This window comes from Diabrotica undecimpunctata, chromosome 3 (genome assembly GCF_040954645.1).
Source record: "Diabrotica undecimpunctata isolate CICGRU chromosome 3, icDiaUnde3, whole genome shotgun sequence".
Classification (NCBI taxonomy): Eukaryota; Metazoa; Arthropoda; class Insecta; order Coleoptera; family Chrysomelidae; genus Diabrotica; species Diabrotica undecimpunctata.
In genome coordinates, this window is record NC_092805.1 from 8868566 (window position 1) to 8889861 (window position 21296).

The 21296-nt window shown below is 33.6% G+C and overlaps 1 protein-coding gene across 1 annotated transcript in view; it reads right to left on the reverse strand.

The window, feature by feature from the left end:
- The window catches only part of LOC140436419 (odorant receptor 13a-like), a 78944-nt gene that overhangs the window by 12372 nt on the left and 45276 nt on the right, over window positions 1–21296 (reverse strand). Inside the window, exon 2 of the mRNA XM_072525234.1 lies at window positions 159–637. Coding sequence (XP_072381335.1) covers window positions 159–574 — 416 coding nt within the window. The 5' untranslated portion in view covers window positions 575–637. The remainder of the gene's footprint in view (window positions 1–158; window positions 638–21296) is intronic.

Sequence of the window (21296 nt, forward strand, 5' to 3'; positions counted from 1 at the left end):
CTATCATCGTCGATCTACAAGAAGCGGACAAAGGGGCATTTGCAAACCGATTCGAACCTCAAATCTACGTACGAAACTTTCCAGACACCCATGTAAAGCAGTGGACGCAAAGGACTGGGTGATGATGATGATAGAAATTTTTTAAAAAACATACTTACGTAATAAGATGATTGTGATAATCTATAATCTCTCTAACCTCCTTTATGCAAACTTCGAGACCTCTCTCATTATTCTGCGTTTTGTTCAAATCCAATTGACGTATTTTAGTATTCAAGTTACTAAACTGCCCAGCACCTATCACTATGGTAATACTTATAAACAAATTTACGCCGATCACCATAGACATTGTTACCAAAGTGACGTAAAATTCTATTATATACGAGACAATAAAAGGAATCTGTTCAATTTGATAATAGTAGTATATAGTTGTGCCTTTGACAAGCAGTGGTTTAAAAATAAACATGCAAACACTACAGGAAATGTAGATCAAGAATGACTTTTCCATTTTCCGAAGTCCTTTGAGGAGTTTTTGATTTTCACTTCCTTCTGGATCGACGGTCCAAAATACTTCCATGTCTTTAAAAATTTGTAGAATTTTGTCTTTTTTAAGCGTCAACGTACAGAACTTAACCCAAACCTAAAAGATATTTTTTAACAAATTTAAATGTAAAAATAAATAAAATAAATAAATAAATAAAATAAACAGAAAATGTTTTATATATTTTTAAATATTAACAAAACTATTATCGATAAAATCTTTATAATAGTCAATTTATTTATTTGATAATTTTTCGACTGTTCTAACAACCATTCAAATTTCGTCATTTTGTGTCATGTGGAACAATTTCACCCAATCATGTCAACATTAGACTGATAATTGCATTCAGTGCAATTTTCAATCCCTATGACAACACGATCGAGTCGACACAACTTCATCCAAATAAATTTCAAAATGTCACGTTTCGGCAATGAGAATATTCAAAGTATAAATGCGCTAATCAAAGAAAAAATTCCCAGAAATACAACCTACAGTCACAAATATATTTGGGGAATATTCATGGAATTTTGCTGCGGACGAGAATATAAGTTGAATGAACATAGAAGCTTAGAAGAATTGGCGTTGATACTAAAAGATTGGGCGGTCAATATGAGAAAGAAAAACGGGGACGAATTCAAAGAGGCAACGGTGAAGACAATGTGGAACGTTTCGTGCAAACTATTGCAAGAAAAGTACTACAATGACTATAATATTATGATTGACCCGTTTAACAATATAGTGTTTAAACCAGCCCGAGATGCCCGCGATGCAATCAGGAAGAAACTACAAGCAGATCCATGTAAACGCAAGGCCTGTTCAGTTTCGTTAAGTTGGTCTGAAATTAACAAAATAATATTGCTTTGGGATGAAGATATCCCTGAAGGTCTTATGCGTAAATTTTACCATATTGCTGCTGTAGAATTAGCGTGGCGAGGAGGAGAGGCAGTTGCTTGTCTGGTGGATTTTTTTCAAATCGAGAAAAATAACGATGACACTCCAACAAATCGCATTGAATACAATCCGGTATTCAGTAAAACGTGCCAAGGTGGTTCTAAAAGCTGTGCAAGTAGTAAATGGTTGGTTATCAATAGTGAGAGACAAAGATGCCCTGTACGTCTTTTTCATAAACTGATATCAAAACGAGGCGACAATATTACCTCACCACGACTGTTCTTAAAACCAAATCGACACTGGAAAAATGAAACTGACAAATGGTACGATAATGTACCTGTTGAAAGAAATATAATGAATGGATGGACTAAATCTTCTGCTGAAGCAATTGGCTTGAATGTAAAAGAGAAAAAGATAACAAATTACTCGAATAGATCAACTGCTGTTAGCGAATTAGCAAAAAGTGGTGTAGAAGAACAACAATTGCTAAAAATTACTGGTCATGGCAATCAGAATTCTATAAAACCATACTTGAATCTCGATCAAGAACACCACAACAAGATGATAAATATTATGCGTGGTAATAGATCTTCTATAGTAGAGAACAGCAACGAATCTAATGTTAACTTAAATTTTAATAATTGTACTTTCACTAACTGTACTTTTAATAAATAAATGTTTTGTTATGTTGAGTTATGATTTTTTTTTTCGAAAAATTATCCGCCGAATATCCCTCGGACATTGATGAATGCCTCATAATTTCATAACAAATTTCTCAAGCTCGTTGCTTGGTTACTTGCTGTTACCAAGGAACGAGCTTTCGATTGTCATGAAATTATCTCGTCTGTTATCAATGTCCTAGGGATATTACTACTGATTATATATTATTGTTTTGATTGTCACTGCTGACAACTGCTTAACGAGAGATACATAGAAATACTTAAAGATTTTTTAAAGGGTTTCTAAAAAACTGGAAATAAATTGTAAAGAGAGATGATTGTATAGTTTTTTTGTCGAATATAATATATGTAGATTCATTTACTATATCAATGGATGAGATCTGTAAATAAACATTAAAGGTTGAATTTCTGGTGGAGTAATTATGATCAGGTCTTGCTGGAAAAGCATGTAGGTGTTTACGAATTAAGCAAACAGTTTATAAAATATATAAAGAGGGAAGAATTAAAATCCCGTGATTTTTTAAGTAGCTTCTGCAATGTGTTGTTCGTCTGAAACCAAACAGATACCGTATTGCTCTTTTTTGTAATTTAAAAATATTATCAGATTGGGCAGCTATTCTAGAACCCCAAAAAGAAAGACTATATCGAAGATAAAACTCGAACAAAGAAAAATATATTAAAAATATATTATTTTGGAAGATGCTAGATTGATTTCCTTCGAAACAGGTCTTACTGCATAGCAGGTTGAGGCTAGTTTCTTACTTAACAAGTCGATATTGTCATCGAATGCCATAGTCTGTTGACTGGTACGCAATTCGATGCGCATCGCCTCGCCTCGAGTTTTCCCATTGGCTCTTGACCTGGAAATTCCTATTTATTGCTCGAACGGCGCGTATAAATATTGGCGATTTTCAGGTCAGCCAAGTCAGTCCCTCACGGGCTCTCCGAGAGCTTATTGCTCTCGGGGCTCTGCTTCCTGCATTTATTTTCCATACTCTGTGGCTGAGAATTGTTTCAACTTAACTTGATGATTTTATTTCGACGAAGAAATTGTCATGTAAGAAATATATTGCCTTTTTCAAGGCAAGACACCGAAGATAAATATTTTCCAAGTCCATAACCCGAAAATGGATTTAAGTAGAGGAGCTCTCGACGTTTACTCCGAAGCCCTCTACAGAGCACCCGGGGATATCAGAAGGTGGTTAGACCCTTATTTGTTCCCCCGAGGTGACAATATGAAGGTTGCTGTCTATAAAAATAATAAAAGTACCAAGAAATCCTACAGAATCAACGATCTGGCTACTATTAAGAAGCAAGGATTGAAGAGCTCCTTTATGGGATAATGCTGCTATCTTATTCACGTTAAAATATAGTAAATTAGAATCGCACCAGGTTTTTATTTTAAATAGATTACAAAAAGGAAAAATTTTCCATTAATTTTTAAATTAGTGATGTCATTTATAAAGGTAAGGAAAAGTAGAGGACCCATTACTGAACCTTGTGGTACTCCACATACAATGCTTTTGTGACTAGAGTCAGTATCATTTGCTCTAACTTGTAGTTGTTTCCTATCCCCAAGTACGAATGGAACCAACCCAAAGAAATACCTGAAATTCCGTAGAAATTTAGTTTTTTTTATTAAAATGTAGTGATTTACACAATCAAAAGCTTTGGCATATTCACAACAAAAAACAGTAGCATTGTAAAGATTATTGTTTACTGCTTGGTAAACCTGATGTAATATAGAAAAAATAGTATCACATATTTATTAGATAAAACGCCGAACTGATTTTGTGATAAAATGCTGTTTTTGACGACAATGGACATAAATTGGGCTTTTATAAGTCTTTAAATAATTTTGGATAGTTCCGGTAGTAAGGTAATAGGTCTATAGTTGCAGGCATTCGATTTTCACCACCCTTATAAAGAGGAATAATAATGGCTATCTTTAGACACTGAAAATATACCTTTTTCAAAGGAATTACTAATTAGTGATACCAGCACTTAACACACAATTTTTGGGAGATTTGAGAAAATATTTATGGATAGTCCATCAGTGCTACAGGTAGATTTGTTTTTTTTTTATTTCGAATATTTTTGATAGTAAGCCTTTTAGCTGTTTTTTGATAGATTTCTCTGTACTTGGTAATATATTTAGTGATAGAGAAGTTGGTAGTAAATTTTTTGATGTATAGTAGTGAACGCATAGTTTTGTATGTTTTGTATCTTTGTATGTTTTGGCTTAATTATTATTAAAGAAAATGTATTATTAAAAATACAGACAAGCCTATCTGAAAAATTCTTGAAATTATAGTCGACACCCATAGAAGGAATGTGCCACCCAGAAGTCAAGCATAAATTTTGGAATTTTCGAAAATTCTGAGCGGAAAAAAATCCTACTTAAATGTTGGATTTTCGAAGAGAATTTGTCGAGAGTGTCATGCTTGATATAAATACTGCTTCATGATCAGATAGTCCTGCATTAATACTTGTAGAGTGTTCATCAAGGGGTGAGAAATCTTAGACAATATAATCAATTATGGTACACCACACAGAATTTTTCTGCTTTTATTGGGCAGGGCATCTAACAAACTTAGCAGGTTCTGAAAAAATAGTTCCGTAGAATAGTCAGGTGATCTATAAATACAAAGAATGCATAGATTAAGATTTTTATTATAAATTAAGGAAAACTCAAAGATGGCTTCATTCAACAGAAAGTCATATTTTAATCCCGGAGATAAATCATTATTTGTAGAAAAAAATTACGGTGCTAGCATGAGCTGAACTTGGACGATCATACGAGCCAATTGTGGTATAGTTTTCTACAAAAAAAGGCTCGTTGAATTTAAGCCAGCGCTCTGTTACCGCAACTATCGGAGAAATCCTAATTCCTCTAAAAACAAAAATAATTGAATTTCATCTTTATCTCTACTCTTCATGTCTACATCATATTCCTGTCCATCTTACTTTCTTTTATTATTTTTCTGTCATTTCATATATCCACCATCTACTCATTAGTTTTAAACTCAGTAATCATTCAAACACAATTCACAGTCCAACAATTTATCAGAATTCACTATTTCCTTTTCTCAGACACAGGTCCATCTGGTCTCACCTTCCCAATTATTAATTAAAAAATCCCTATTCAACCACTGCTCCCCTTTATTAGTCAACAACTTAGTACAGACACACTTATCCATCAAGTTCGTGGTTTATATAAACCAAATTTAATATAACCAAAATAAATTTTGCTTAGGGTGCTAGATGCTTTAAGCATGAGGGATCTCTATTATCTCTAATTCAATTTTACCTTGTCCTAGATGTGATCAACATAAATGGCAATATCATATATCTAAGCTAATCAGTCACAAATACACCTTTTAGACCACACTCCATACGACAAAGAGTAACATGGGCTGTCTAATGCATACGTCATTCTCTTAAACATGACCTTTACCTCCATCGGTAATTTTATATTTTTTCATATCCAAATTTTTTTAAATCCCAATACTTGGATTGCTGTTATCATTTTTAACATTACTAAGGCTTTTGAATCGGTTGGCTGCAGTAATATTATGTATAACTAACACTGTTCCATATTCACAACATAATAGTCAAAGTCTGGGAAGAAGAACAAATGCCAGAGGAATGGTGCACTGAAATCATATGTCCACTGCACAAAAAGGGAGATTTGTTAGAATGTAAAAATTATAGGGGTATAACTCTTCTGAATACAATGTACAAAATATTCTCCAACACCCTGTACAGCCGTTTAAGTAGGTACGTGGAAGAAATCCTTGGCGAGTATCAAAGCGGTTTTAGGCCAGGTAGGTCAACAATTGACCAGATTTTTATGCTACGTCAAATCTTAGAAAAAACCAATGAATTTAATATTGACACGTTCCATCTCTTTGTGGACTTTAAGTCAGCGTATGATAGCGTCCTAAGAGGTAAATTATACGAAGCCATGAATGAACTTAACATTCCCCATAAATTAATAAGGCTCGTAAAAACAACTATGAGTAAAGTGATCTGCAGAGTGCAAATACAAGGCGATATGTCACAAGCGTTTGAAACATATGCAAGGTTACGGCAGGGAGACGCGCTGGCGTGCCTTCTCTTTAATATAGCGTTAGAAAAGACTATAAGAGATGCCGAGTTACACAATAGGGGAACAATCTTTAATAAATCAACGCAGATTATGGCTTACGCTGACGATCTGGATCTGATCGCACGTACTACACGAGGACTTAAAGAGATGACTTCCAGCTTCTTGACAGCCGCACAAAATATGGGCCTTAAAATAAACGAGGAAAAAACCAAAATGTTAGCATCTATTCCAAATAACAGAAATAGAGCTAGAAACGCCGAAGAAAACTTCAGTATAGACCAATATAATTTTGAGGTAGTAAATAAGTTTACATATTTGGGTTCTCTCATAACAAACGATAATGACACATCTGAAGAAGTAAAACGGAGGGTACTGCTAGCAAACAAATGTTATTTTGGACTAAGCAAGCAGTCAAAAAACAGAAATTTAAGCCAGAAAACCAAACTAATAATATATAGAACACTCATCCTACCAGTGCTGACATATGGGTCGGAAACATGGACCATCTCCAAAACAGACGCAAATCTTCTGCTCGTCTTCGAAAGGAAGATACTAAGAAGAATAATGGGCGCATTCTGTGAAAATGGTATTTGGAGAAGGCGATATAATTTCGAATTGTACGAGAAGCATAAAATAGTAAATGGTAGAGATGTAATATCCTTCATAAAAATAGGTAGGCTTAGATGGGCTGGACATGTGTCAAGAGCAAATGAAAATTACCCACCCAGACGAACTCTATTATCGGTCCCAGTGGGAAATAGGAGTAGAGGCAGACCACGACTGAGATGGAGGGACGGTGTGGACGAGGACGCAAGGAAAATCGGCGCGGCAAATTGGCAACGGTTGGCGATGAACAGAAACGACTGGCGAAATAGACTGGGGAAGGTCAAGGCTCAACTAGAGCTGTAGCACCACTGATGATGATGATAACACTGTTCCATGGTGCATTAACATTCTGTTTTCGACACCGTTCATAGGTATCTTGTCAATCAGTTGCCAGCTGAAGTCCGTTTGAAGAGGTCTACCCTCCGGGCGCTGGTACTCACGTGAGGCATGGTTATATGTTGCCTGAAGTTAAATCTAATAAAATCTTACACATCCTTCATTTTTAACAACAATATGTACATTTTTTGGCAACTTTAACTTATGTAAAGGGTTTTACCCTAATATTTTGGTGGCTCAGGCATGTTAACCTGTAAGTATAACCATTTTGCTTTTTTTAACCTTAGTCAACATTTCAATCACGTTTGCTTTAATTAAATGGTTCATACTTATTTTAGGCTTTTAACCTGATGATGGAATTATTATTCCCAAAACGTTTGTTATTTTTATGTAGCCCTTCTAATGGTTTTTTAAATATACCTACTTACAAAGAATTAAACCTCTTTTTTGTGATACATGGTATACAGCCAGCTGCAGGAATTTATTTTTCTTGTGGATTTTAAAAATAATTCATCTGTTATATATCTTTCTCTACCGAAGTGATAAAGAACCTAAAAACAGCAAGATCAGCTTCTTCTTCTTCTTATGGTGAAGTGCACCTATAGTGCGTTGGCGAATTATCTTAAGGTCAGACGTCTGTCTTTTGCGGCATGCAAAAGTTCGCCAGTGTTAGTTACGCCTGTCCAGTTCTTTATATTTCGCAGCCACGACATTTGTTTGCGACCTACTCCTCTCTTGCCCTCAATCTTTCCTTGGATAATTAGTTGAGGGATTGCGTATTTTTCCCCTCTCAGTATGTGGCCCAGGTATCCAATCTTTCGTGCCTTGATCAAGCTGAGCAATTCTCTCTCAATATTTGCTCTTCTTAGGACTTCCTCGTTTCTCACCCTATCTGTCCATGGTATGCGGAACATTCTTCGCAAGGTCCACATTTCGAAGGCTTCCAACTTGTTAATGGAAGATATTTTCAACGTCCATGTCTCCATGCCGTATAACAATATGGACCATACATAGCACTTAACCATTCTGTAACGGAGATTGAAGGAAAGATTGCGGTTACAAAGTAGCGGTTTAAATCTAAGAAAAGCTTGTCTTGCTTGTTCGGTACGGCATTTTATTTCTTGTTGAGGATCCCATTGGTCATTCACCATCATTCCCAAGTATTTGAATGTTTTCACTTGCTCGATTGGAGCATTATCTACGTGCAGTTGTACTCTGAAAAATGCGCCCTTTCTTATTGTCACGCATTTTGTTTTTCCAGCATTTATCTTCAGGCCATATGTTTTTCCTGTTTTGTTTATTTTATTTAGTATCAACTGCATATCATGTTCGTTATCTGTGATTATTGCGGTGTCGTCAGCGTAACGAATGTTATTTATCGGGTACCCGTTGACCTTTATACCACAATCAGTGCCTTCAAGTGCCTCTGCAAAAACATTCTCCACATAGAGGTTGAACAGCATAGGAGACAAAATACACCCCTGTCGCACCCCTCGTAAAACTTCGAATTCCTCTGTGTTTGTTGATTTGTTCAGCCTCACATGTGCCTTTTGATTCCAATAGAGATTCTGGATAACTCTTATATCTTTCTCATCAATATCAGCATTGTGTAGCATTTTTATTATTTCATCGTGTTTTACGGTGTCAAAAGCTTTTTCGTAGTCGAGGAATGTGATGACTACATCTTTTCGTTGGTCCATACAGTTTTGTACCAGGGTATTCAAGCAGAATGATGCTTCGCGCGTCCCGAGTCCCTTCTTGAAACCAAATTGTGTCTCGCCGCTCAGCTCTTCTAGTTTTCTGAACATTCTTGTGTGGAGTATGCGAAGAAATATTTTAAGTAAATGACTCATCAAGCTTAAATTCCATAGGCATCGTTAAATTAAAGTCTCACTCTGTCAAATGCTTTCTTCAAGTCAATCAGACACAGAAATACTGGTCTTTTATACCTTAGAGATTTCTTCGTCGTATGTCGAACATTGCATATATGTACACGATATTCCAGTACAAAAATCCTGTCTATCTATCTATCAAACATTTATTGTAGCATTATTGAACTTAATTCTAATAAAAAAACCACACATCATTCAAAGCCTCGTCAAAAAATGTAAATGATAAAACATGAGATAATAAACTACTTAACTACTATCTACTATTAAAATTACAACCAATAATTCCTAATAAAATAGAAAGAAACCACTTTTTCAAAAAATGTAATTTTTTGAAAAAAATCTCATCAACTTTTTATTATACACACCTGAGTAAAAACTCCTACGGACTCAACGGTGACAAGTTCTCTTCCCAAAAATAATTTAAGTGCTATAAGGACCGTAATGTAAAACGTTAATATAGCGTTAAAAACAATTAAGGGCTTAACATACCCTTTTAATGGATGCATGCCAACGAATCTCCATAATCTGAAGACGTTTCGGAATTCCCTTTCATACAAATGTTGATCGGGATTTTTTATGCCCTTTTTCATGATCGTCAAGGGGTGAGTTATTCTTCCGACAACGTGAAAATAGTACAAAGCCATTACTGCTTGTGAGTAAAGTTTGGTTTAAAATTATTCCAATTTAGATAATTTAGTAATCATAAAATTTAAGATAATTCATATAAAAATTATACGGTATTAAATATAAAGAGCTTTACTATTTTAAAATGCAAAATGTAAAATGTTAAATTTGTTCCAATGTATAATAAATGAAACGTGAATTCAAAGGGCAAAAAGAAAAAATTCAAAAACACTTACAGTTCGTTTACTAATATTAGTAATAGCCCAGGCCGTGTCTGGTCTAAAACACCCTCATTTGGTTAAATTGTATACAGGGTGTTTCAAAAAAGTATGTCATAAATTAAATCACGCATTCCGGGCACAAAAATAAATTGATTGAATCCAACTTACCTTAGTACAAAAGTGTACACACAAAAAGTTACAGCCCTTTGAAGTTACAAAATAAAAACTGTTTTTTTGCATTATCTCCTAAACTACTTGACATTTTGTAATAAAAATGAACACGTTACTTTCTTGTTCTGAAAGCATTTTTCATACAAAAGAAACAACAAAATCTAAGCGCACAGAAAAATTTTAAGAAGGATGTGCAGCCCTAAATTCCCCAAACTTTACTTCAAATCAAATGAATTTTGTGACATCATTAGTTAAACACATTATTTTTAAAACTTTTTTGCCTCTTATCACTTTTTCGAAAAACTAGTTTTTTCCTAGTTGGCCACAAAATTACAATTAGTTTCTACGGATACAATAATTACAAACAGTTCCATCAATAATAGTCAATAATTTGAAGCTATCATTTATTGTGTGAAAAAGATTAATATTAAAAATTTTGATATTACAATGGCCTACACATTTCAGGAAATGGCAGATATACATTTAACTTTGGGTAAGTTGGATCAGGGAAATAGTGCAGCAGCCGCAAGACGTTATGCAGTAAAATACCCCAATCGAAATACACCCGATAGACGATTATTTCTGACCATTGATCGTCGTTTACGGGAAACGGATAAATTTCAACCGCAAGTTGCTGGTAATAGTGGTCGTCCAATAATGGATGCAACTGATGAAGACATTTTAGAAATCATTGAAGAAGTCCCTGGAACAGGTACAAGGGTAATAGCTGCTCAACTAAATGTTCCTCACGTAAGGGTTTGGAGGCGTTTGAATGATCAGCTGCTTGAACCCTATCACTTAACAACGGTTCAAGTGTTATTGGTTGAAGATTATCCTAAAAGGATTGGATTTTGCGATTGGTTGTTAATGGAAAATACTCGAAATGTTAATTTTATTAGAAATATTTTGTTTACCGACTAGGCTACCTTCAGTAGAAATGAAATAACAAACCATCATAACGAGCACATTTGGGCCGACGAAAATCCTCAGAAAAGGATTTTCAAAGTTAATGTTTGGGCAGGAGTTGTGGATAACATTCTAATAGGCCCAGTATTTCTTCCCAACAATTTAAATGGTGATAATTATTTGCAGTTCTTGGCAAAACGATTTACAAGAGTATTTGGAAGAAGTGAATATTACAATAAGGCAAAATATGTGGTTTCTACAAGATGGCGCTCCACCGTATTACAGTAATGAAGTCCGGGAATACCTTTGCAGGTAGTATCCTGCTCGGTGGATTGGAAGTGGTCGTGACGCACCTATTTCTTGGCCACCCAGAAGTCCAGGTCTCAACTCCATAGACTTTTGCTTTTGGGGGTATATGAAAGAGAAAGTGCATTCTGTATCATATTTATAGAGGTTATAGACATTTCTTCTACTTGTTAATTCATTAAAGCCATTTATTTAGTTGCACGTAATTTTTTAAGGTTAATGAAAAGGGCCGTAACTCAATAAAAACTGTTTTCTGAAAAAGGTGATAAGAGGCAATTTTTTTTAAAAATAATGTGTTAAATTAATGATACCACAAAATTCATTTGATTTGAACGTACTCAAAAGTTTCTGGGATTTTAGGGCTGCACACCCCCCTTAAAATTAGCTTATTTAAGAAATGTATGATCAAAGTTGAAATTGCAAATTAGATGGTCTTCTTCTTCTGGAATCTGGTTTCTCCAGGTTAAGTGACCTCTCCTCCTAGTTAGAACTTTGCCAAAAGAAAGTATTTTTATCCAACAAAAATAAAAAAACTCTGCCAATCTGGTTCTGCTTCCAATCGCTCCAATATCTGGTAGAATATAGAAAACAACTTTCTATATTCTTCCTCTAAACAAGTTATGTAAATTACATTTAATCATTTCTAATTATTTTATATTTACAAAGGCCTACAAATAAAATGTAATTTTCGGAAAATCCCAATTACTATTTACACTCAGTGTCCAACTATTCCGTGAAATCGTTCTTGGAATCATTTATTTATCAACCCGCACTTGTACCACTATAAATGGCTTCTTATTTTTAACTTAATCCTAACCAAATGCCTGCAATTTATTTTCTTTTTCTAAGTTTTCTAAATAGAAATAAAAAATCCTAATAATTCAATATTTTAAATAATTCTGAAATAGATAAAATCAAAAATTAAATATTTTACATGAAAATTTTAAAATTAGGAATCATATATATATATATATATATATATATATATATATATATATATATATATATATATACTATGTATCGCAACTAGATATTACGTAAAAACTCATTTTTATGAAAACAACACATTTACAAAGAAAATTTATTTTTGTCTCCTCAAATTGTTTAGCTGTATCTGAGCCTGAAGCTTTTACTGATGACAAAGAATTAAACTTGCCGGCAGAAACAAAGAGAGAAGTTTTTATAGCTGAAATATTACACCACGGAATTATTTGATACAAGGATAAATCGTTTTCCGAATTCTATTTATCTCATGACGAAAAACGTCCTAAAATATCGAAGAAAAATTCATTTTCATCGATGGACACTAAAAAAAATAAAAACATCTCGATATAATAGACGAGATTTTCCGTTTCTTTTAAGGTTAATAGCAGAGGTGACTCGTTATATTTCGGGGAACAGAAAATTTACGGAGAGTTTTGATTTCTCTAACACTGGTGATACTATTATTTTTGTGTTTCAATTGGGTTATTAGTTACACATCTTTTTCCAGAAATAGATTGACACGTTATTTCCAAATACTTAATTTTCATGTAAAAAAATATAGTGGGAAGTTTTCAAGACTTATGAACTCCTAAATTACAAACATTTGATAACTCAACTTTCAGAAATCAAAAGCCAACATCTGAAGATGTTGACTTTTTTTTATTCTGTTAAAAAAATAATATACCTTATCCTATGATAAAACAATATTTAGAATTTCATCTAATCTACTATATTTCTAGATCTCGTCAAACAAAAATTAAGTTCACTTTTTCTCTTTGCAAGAATGTATTAACAATCGTGATATCTAATACTGTTGCTATTTCCATTATATCATCTGCTGCATTTGTAATTTTAAAGACTAGTCCTCAATGTATTGGTTCATATCCTCTATTATATTAAAGAGAGTTTGAATATTATGACGAGTAACTCTATTAGACACCAAACTCTACAAAAAATATATTTTATATATGTACAATAAACTAAAATTGCGAAACTTAGTGAATAAAATCGACGACGCTATCCAAAGACCCGAGTTAGAAGATCTTACCAGATCAGTACTCCAGCTTGTACTACCAAGACGATTGGCCTTTGATCAATACTAAAAGGTCCAGGATTACAGTTCTTATCAGATCAGGTCTCCGGTTAGAACTCGATTCTCTGTTGCGGTAGACGGCGTTTTGTATCGTTGTCGGTATTCCATCTCCAGCGCGCATCGAATATTCAACACTTCTTTTTCTAGTACAAATTTTAGTAACATTAATCCAACTCCAACTCCATACTCTTATCTGTAATAATTTCAAGCTTCCAAGACCCTATTCTAATTTTCCTAACGTGTAATGGCGTTCCCGCTGAAACGGAAATTCGAACCAAATCTCAGTTTGCCTCTGTTAGAACTCCTTGGAATGTTAGAACGCGACAAAGACAAAAATTATGTAAGTTTGATATGGTAAAATATATTTTCAATCTCAGTTGTTCTCAGTGCTTCTCATACTTATGAGTACGTGCTTTATATTTTGGACATACACAATAAAGTTAAGATTTATTCAATAGAGAAAAAATTCCTTGACGAAAAAGAAGAAGTGTTACAAATTTTGAATGTTCTAGATATCATTGAGAAAGCTTCGGACTCCTGGTGTTCAGCAGCGATCCTAATAACTAAGAAAGAGGGATCTACTCGCTTTTGTGTAGACCACAGAAGATTAAACCAGCTTACACAAAAAGACAGCTATCCATTACCACGAATAGATGATACACTAAACACTTAACCTGGTGCTAAATAGTTTTTGAACCTGGATTTAAACAAAGAGCTGCTGGCAAGTAAAAGTGCATCCTGATGATCGAGACAAAAAAGATTTTTTTCAACTAGCCGTAGTTTCTATAGTTTCCAAGTTCTATATTTGGTCTGTGTAATACATACTCTAGCTACGTTTAAACGTCTAATGAAAACTTACCTGGAAAACATGTCCAGTATATATCGACGATATAATGATTAGAAATAAAAATAAGAGAAAGAATTAAAACTGATCCAGTGAAGATTTCAGTCACCAAAGATTGGGCTAAACTTGGAAATTAGAAGTTCTCTTGAACTCTCTTCATATTAACAAAAATGTATTAAAGATTTTGGTCGCATTTTTAAGTCCCTTTATCGGCTAATCAAAGACGCTGAATTTGACTGGACACCAGATTCTCAAAATGCCTTCATAGATTTAAAAAAACAAAACAGCACTTATTCTAGTCTACCCACGGGAAGATAACACATTCCTGTAGAATTGTGAAGCATCTCAGCATAGTATTAGCTCTGTATTATTACAATAACTAGAACTGCTCATATTGGGTGTCGGCCGATATGCACTCGACCGTTTTGCGCTCTTATCTGAAATCGGCCGGTTTGCGCTTTAACACTTTCTTAATGGAGATGTATAGCTAATTATTTTCTCATATCGACCGTTTTGCGCTCTCTTGTAATCGACGTTTAATTTTATTCTACCATAACGATCAGGTAATGGTTTGGCCAGTAAAATTAATTTTAAAAAATCATAAAACTATAAAAAAATAAAAATAAACCATCTTCCCTTCACAGTTTCATTCAGGCTTAGGACTGTCATAGTTTATACATAATATAAACATTGGCGTGTTAAAAAGATGTTTTTTTTTATTTTTTCATTTTTTTTCGTTTTTTTTAATTTGTTAATGTTTTTTTTTGTTTTTTTTTTAATTTTTTTTATTTTTTTTTCAAACTTTTTATACAGTAAAATACAACAAATTCTTGGGAATAAAAAATTGTCTATTTATTGCAGCTTCTGGATTTATGCCAATGTCCTTAAACACAACCTTAAGTCCCTTGTATCTTTATATTTCTGTAAAGTTTTGGATATTCTTTCATCAAGATTAATATATGTTTTCTTGCGCCGCTTTCCTTCTAGATTGAAAGTTAATCGATCATAAAGGTGATCACAATATTCTGCTTCTTTAACCAGGCACTTCACTAATTGGAATACATTGGGATGTGGTCTTATTAATGTATTCAGACGATGATTCCAACCTTCTAAAACATTATTACTGCGATGTCTTTGATCATGGCAATACCACATTTCCTTGGTAATGTGAGTATTTTGTAACCATTGTTTGACAAAGTAGTCATAAAACTGTTCCATTTTTTCAGAAGTAGGAGAGGTTTCTTGAATGCATAACCAGCGATCATTGATATCTTCTATGGGTAGATACGCTGACGCAGCACACATTCTTATATGCAAACGTATCTCTTCGTTGTCAGTGTATTCAGAAACAAGTCCAATATTTTGAACATTTTTCCATACACATTGATTTAAATGAAAATTACAACCAGAAATTTTGGCAATATCGATATAAACGGTATATATTTCACTAAATTGCTTACTGCAGCTTTTGACTGTTCCATCCATAAATACAGTGTCTTTAGTGTTAACCAAAATCTCCCTAGCTTTGTTGCTGGCAAACACCAAGATTCTGTATCCCGAGGGAGTGGTCTTGTCGATAAATAAAAATTTCGTTTTGTCGCTCATTGTAATAATTTCTTCTGGAAATACTATTTGGGATGCTGCCGTTGGATCTGTGAGCAGCCCACGCGTACGTTTTCTACAATCGCTTAAACTAATTTTCACTGAAGAGAATTTTGGGATATCTGTCACGAAATCCAGTCCTTGACTATATAATCTTTGAAATTCATCTTGATATATTTTTGACATCGGCAAATAACTATTGTCTTCCCTAGCTCTTTTTCGAGCATTAAAGACACACTGCTTCACTTCTGTCGCTGCAACACTCGGCTTACACAGATGTGCAGCTTCCTTAATTATTGTGTTATTATCCATAATTATGTGGCCTCGACATTTTTCAGTTTTCTCTTTCAAACAACTCCAAAAAACCGAACCATCTTTATTTGTTTTTTTTTTCATACGAAAACTGTACCCTTTATACAATGCACATGGTTTTCCCTTAGAAGTTTCAATAATTTGCACATCCATTTTTAAAACACTAACTCACACTAACTCACACTGATTTACAATAATTCTTGATCCTACTATCTCAAAGAACGCAATAGAAATGATTGACCATCAATATGGTCATTATCAGGTAGAATTTTCAGGTAATTTTTCTGTTACCATACCCTTTGTTAATGACTTACGTAGTACCAGTTCGCATTATCAGGTAGAAAGAAAAGTTAGTTCCAGCGATCTCTCATTTTGGGAATTCTAGTTACTAATTGTATCTAAACAATTAACTTCCAGGTAGAAGGATTATAAACAGAGGTATTAAAGATTAAAGAACACTCTGTTGTTCGACAATATTAGAAAAATTTAATAATTTTGTTAGTTTTGATTTGACTTTTCTTTCAAATCTAAAGGAAAAAGATGTTTCTGTTTATTTGACATGTTAGTTTGTTCATTGTAGGTTCACCAGACTATTATTGTAGAACAGTCGAGCGCAAACCGGCCGTATTCCTCATATTGTCATATTATGCTAATACCAATTATTTCCGAGGGATATTTTTACCTAGCTCACTAAATTGCATTACGTTCGTTCTCAGATATTTGTCTATATTATGATATACCTGAAAATATGCACTTTTAATAAATGCATATGCACTTATACAATTTATCCAAAATATGCAAATATACACTTAATATACATTCTGCATATTTCCCGAGCTCTTGCTAATGAATAAATGAAATTTTTTATAAAGCGCCATAAAAAACACGATATATTAAAATCCTAATTAAATGTCTAGTTAGAGATGAGATTTAGTATACTAGCCAGTTGTAAATATATGTGACTTAATTATGATTTTTTTGATGGATCTAATTAGTATATTTTAAAAAATCGTACAGAAATATTTTTTATTTCTTCCCCTTATTTATAAAAACTATTCGAGATGCGCTTATGCTTGACAACGTAGAAAAGTCTTCGTTTTCATCGAGAAACTCAAAAGGCCATTGGGAAATAAACGATTCGTTTCCTGAGATCGAGACCAACCGGAAATCGTTCTAAATTTACGACTTGTACTTCCGGTTAACTACAATACGAATTTAACATCGCTTTTCAGGTAAATGAAAGTTTTCGATAGAAAAGGATCATATCGAGAATTGCAAAGAATTCAGAACATTTGATAGGAGTGTAAAAGAGCGGGCTTTTCCCAATGCGGAGATAATAAAACACGAAGAATGTTTCATCTATAATGTAAAGATTGTGATATCATTTATTCCTTTTAAATAATGATTGGATTTGAAATGCAAAATTAATAAACTGCAGTCTCTATGTCATGTCGGTTGATATGTCATGCAGGTGTTTATTTGGTTATACCTGATGTTCATTACTATTATGCCATAAACTAGTAATACAAATTTCAAAGTTACTTGAAATTGTATTGATTCAAATGTTGCAGTAGTTTTATTAAATTAATATTGTGGATACATATATAATGTGTTCAGGTATAAAATATTATCATTAAGAAGTACCAAAGTTTCTTAGAAAGGATTAAAATTGCCAATCAACAAAAAATTCTAACAATAAAACGCTGAAAACTTTTGTTTTCAAAACTTCCACAAAATTTAGTCTAATTTTTATTTTTTTATCACTACAGCTGTTTCGGCAGAGTGCCTTTCTCAAGTGATCTATTTTTGGCATACGTTTACACATTATAGTCTTTAACGAAATAGGTTGAGGAGGGGAGAACTGTTTGTCTTAGTTGGTCATTTAGAATTATGTCTGTATTTTTTAATTTGTTAGTTTCCATAGATTCTGATAGAGCTAGCTTAAGGCCTTTATTTTGAATGTGAAGAATTAGTAGTTCGTCATTAAAAGAATGAATATTGCCTAGAAGGTGCAGTGTATACGTATAATCTGTGGACACCTGTCCAAACCCTCCCTAATTTATAAAATTGGTTCAGAAATCATGCCGTATAAATATAAGCGACTCACCAAAGGACGATTTCCCGAAGAAGCCATGCGAAGTGCAACAACTGATGTTTTATCTGGAAAGTTTTCTATCAGAAAAAGCGCTCAACAGCATGAAGTTAAAACATCAACACTAGCTTTATATGTAAAGAAAACTAGAGAAGTAGGAATTAACAATACGACATTTTGTCCACATTTTGTTAGATACCAAGTGTTTTCTAATGAAATGGAAGCCTCTCTGGCGTTGTACCTTAAGAGATGTTATCATTGTTTAACTCCAAAGGCGACTTAGATTAGCATACGAATTTGCCGAAGAAAACGAAGTCAAATTTGCAGAGCCTTGGAAAGTAAACAAATCAGCTGGGAAGGACTGATTTACAGGATTTTTAAGTAGACAATCTGAACTATCCTTACGAACCCCGAAGAATATAGACTTAGCGAGAATTTTCAGTTTCAATACTACAGTCGGTAAATTTCAAGGTAAGTTAGAGGATATTCTAAAAAGGCACAGTTTCACTGGATCAGACATATTTAATTTGGACGAGAGGGCCACAGTTCAAAAAGCTCAAAAAGTAGTTGCTACTAAGCTACAAAGTTGGTAAAGTAGTGTAGCGTGAGAGAGGAGAACTGATTACTCAAGTGGATATTATTGGAGCGAATAGAACAGCACTTCCATCAGTGTGGGTATTTCCAAGAAAAAAATTTCACAAATATAGAATGCTAAATGGTATTCCAGAGGAGTATGGTACAACCGGTTTAGTGCATTCATCTGTATGGATGAATGATAATGTTTAAAACGTTAGAGCATTTTGTAACTCAAGTTCGGTGTTCTTAAGAAGTTATTTTATTAATGGATAATCATGAATCCCATTGGAACCATTAGATTGTAGCATTTTATTTTGAAGTCCCCTCGTATATGTGTTAATTGAAATCCCCTTATATATGCATTAGAATAACGAAGAATTTTTTCAATGTTTCTTAGTTTGTATCCTTCAATTTAAAACCCATATAATCTTTCGTTCTTTCTTTAGGTCGCCGCCGCCGATAATGAATCATTTTATTGTTTATTTATGTCACACGCGCAAATTCTTCGATGTTTCTTTGTTCAAACCGCCCGATATTGCGTTTTCAAATTAATCTACGTCTTAATTTCCGTTGTGTTTAGTTTATACCATAAGTGCTTTGTTTGTTCTAAGTTTTGTGAGCAATTTTTTTAGATAATTTCGTCACTCTCAGTGGAGCCGCTGTTAGAGGCAGTGGTTTCGGTGTTAGTCCGAATTTTTCTTTTAATTCATAATGTTTTTTTTTTGTTTTTTTCGTCTTGTCATGCGAAAATGTGCAGTATAGTAGCAGTGTTGAGTTTTAAGTGCAGTTGATGAGGTTGACAGAGGTAACGGAAGAATGAAGACGTTTTAGAGGTCGGTCAAAAAGAAAACCGACAAATATGTTAGAGAAGTGGTATTTTACTCAAGTAATGTGTTTATAAAGATATAAACATTTCCATTGTCCAGTTTTTAAGAAGCGTTTACATGGTGTGTCCAATGTGCCAGTTTCCACCTCAAACCTCAATGTCCTAAGCAGCCGTTTAGGGATATTTTTTTTACAGTTTGAAGATGTAGTTTTTTGTTCCAGTTATTGAAAGTTATACAGTGAAACTAGGTAACTTTTTTTTGTGATCAGATTTTAAAAGTAAAGCAGACATTTTTTTAAATAAACGTAATTGCTTTCATACAAAAAAAATCTGTAATATTTAAAGTTGTAAATTTTATGGTTTGACTTTTAGCTGTCATTTTATTTGTTCAGTTTTGTTTTAAATTTAGTATTAACCTATGACACTTAGCACTATTTTTGACATTTGGTAAATACCTAATCATATTTGAGATTTTGTTTTTGTTTTTTAAAGAAGGTTAACCACTATGCATAGTTTCACTTAAAAAGATATTTTTTTTTATTTGTAATAATTTATTTCTGCTACAAATTGTCGCCCATTAACAATTGTAAGTTTTTTATGTATTTTTTTTTTAATTGTGACTATTAATATAGTGTTTTGATGTTCTCTATGTTTTGTAACTGTTTGTGGTGACACAAAAATAAATGTTAAATTTTGTTTTTCAACATTTTGTTTATTTTTTGTTACTAACCTTTTTTTGAGGTTAATTTGAAAAAGATTTTGAATGTTTTGCATTTCTGATAATTATATCCCCAGTTACAACTAGCTGGTTGTAATAGGTATAATTAGGCACCTCAAGTGGCGCCCTATATTAAATTTCTTGAGGTGTTTCCTGTATCGTTTTGTTTCTGTTTGTCCCAAGAGATTTATGACCCTTTATTTCATTTTTCTGTAGTTGCCCCAATCCAAACCCCCTTGTCTTTTATACTTATCCACGACCCCAGCTCTCCTGCCAAAACCTGAGTGCCCGTTCGCACAAGTAGCGATTATTTTGCTTACCCTTCTCCACCCCCATATTTTCTCTTCCCCTAATTTTCTACCCCTAATAGTAATACCCCTATGGTAGGCAAAATATATCGTTACAAGATAGGACTGTTTTTGGACCATTTAAAAGGTATTTCAATCAAGGAGCACATGACTGGATGCTGTCTCATTTAGGGAAGGCGTTATCAATTAACGATCTTGCACCAATATGTATGAAAGCTTGGGATCGATCTGCAACTCCCTCCAACATAAAATCTGGATTTCGTTGCACTGGAATTTGTCCATTGGATAAAAATATTTTTGGTGAAGAAGACTCTCCATGCTCGTTTGTAACAGACAGAATGGTTCCTTCAACTTCAAAAGACCCCAATGTTTCTCCATCAAGTGAATTTTCAAATCAAAATGTTTAGGTGTCATCGCAATTCAGCCTCTCTGCATTGTCACAGCCCGACACTCTAGTTCAAAGCCAGCACAAAACAGATTACTTATCTCCATCCCAAATAAAACCATACCCGAAAACTCCAGAAAGAAAATTAACTAGAAAAAGAAATTGAACAAAGAGACACCACAAATTAATAAAAAAAAAGGAGTTGGTAAAGAGGAAAGTAATGAGCGGGTCTTCTTCCGATGAGGAAGAAGTGATTTACAAAGACTTATCTTCA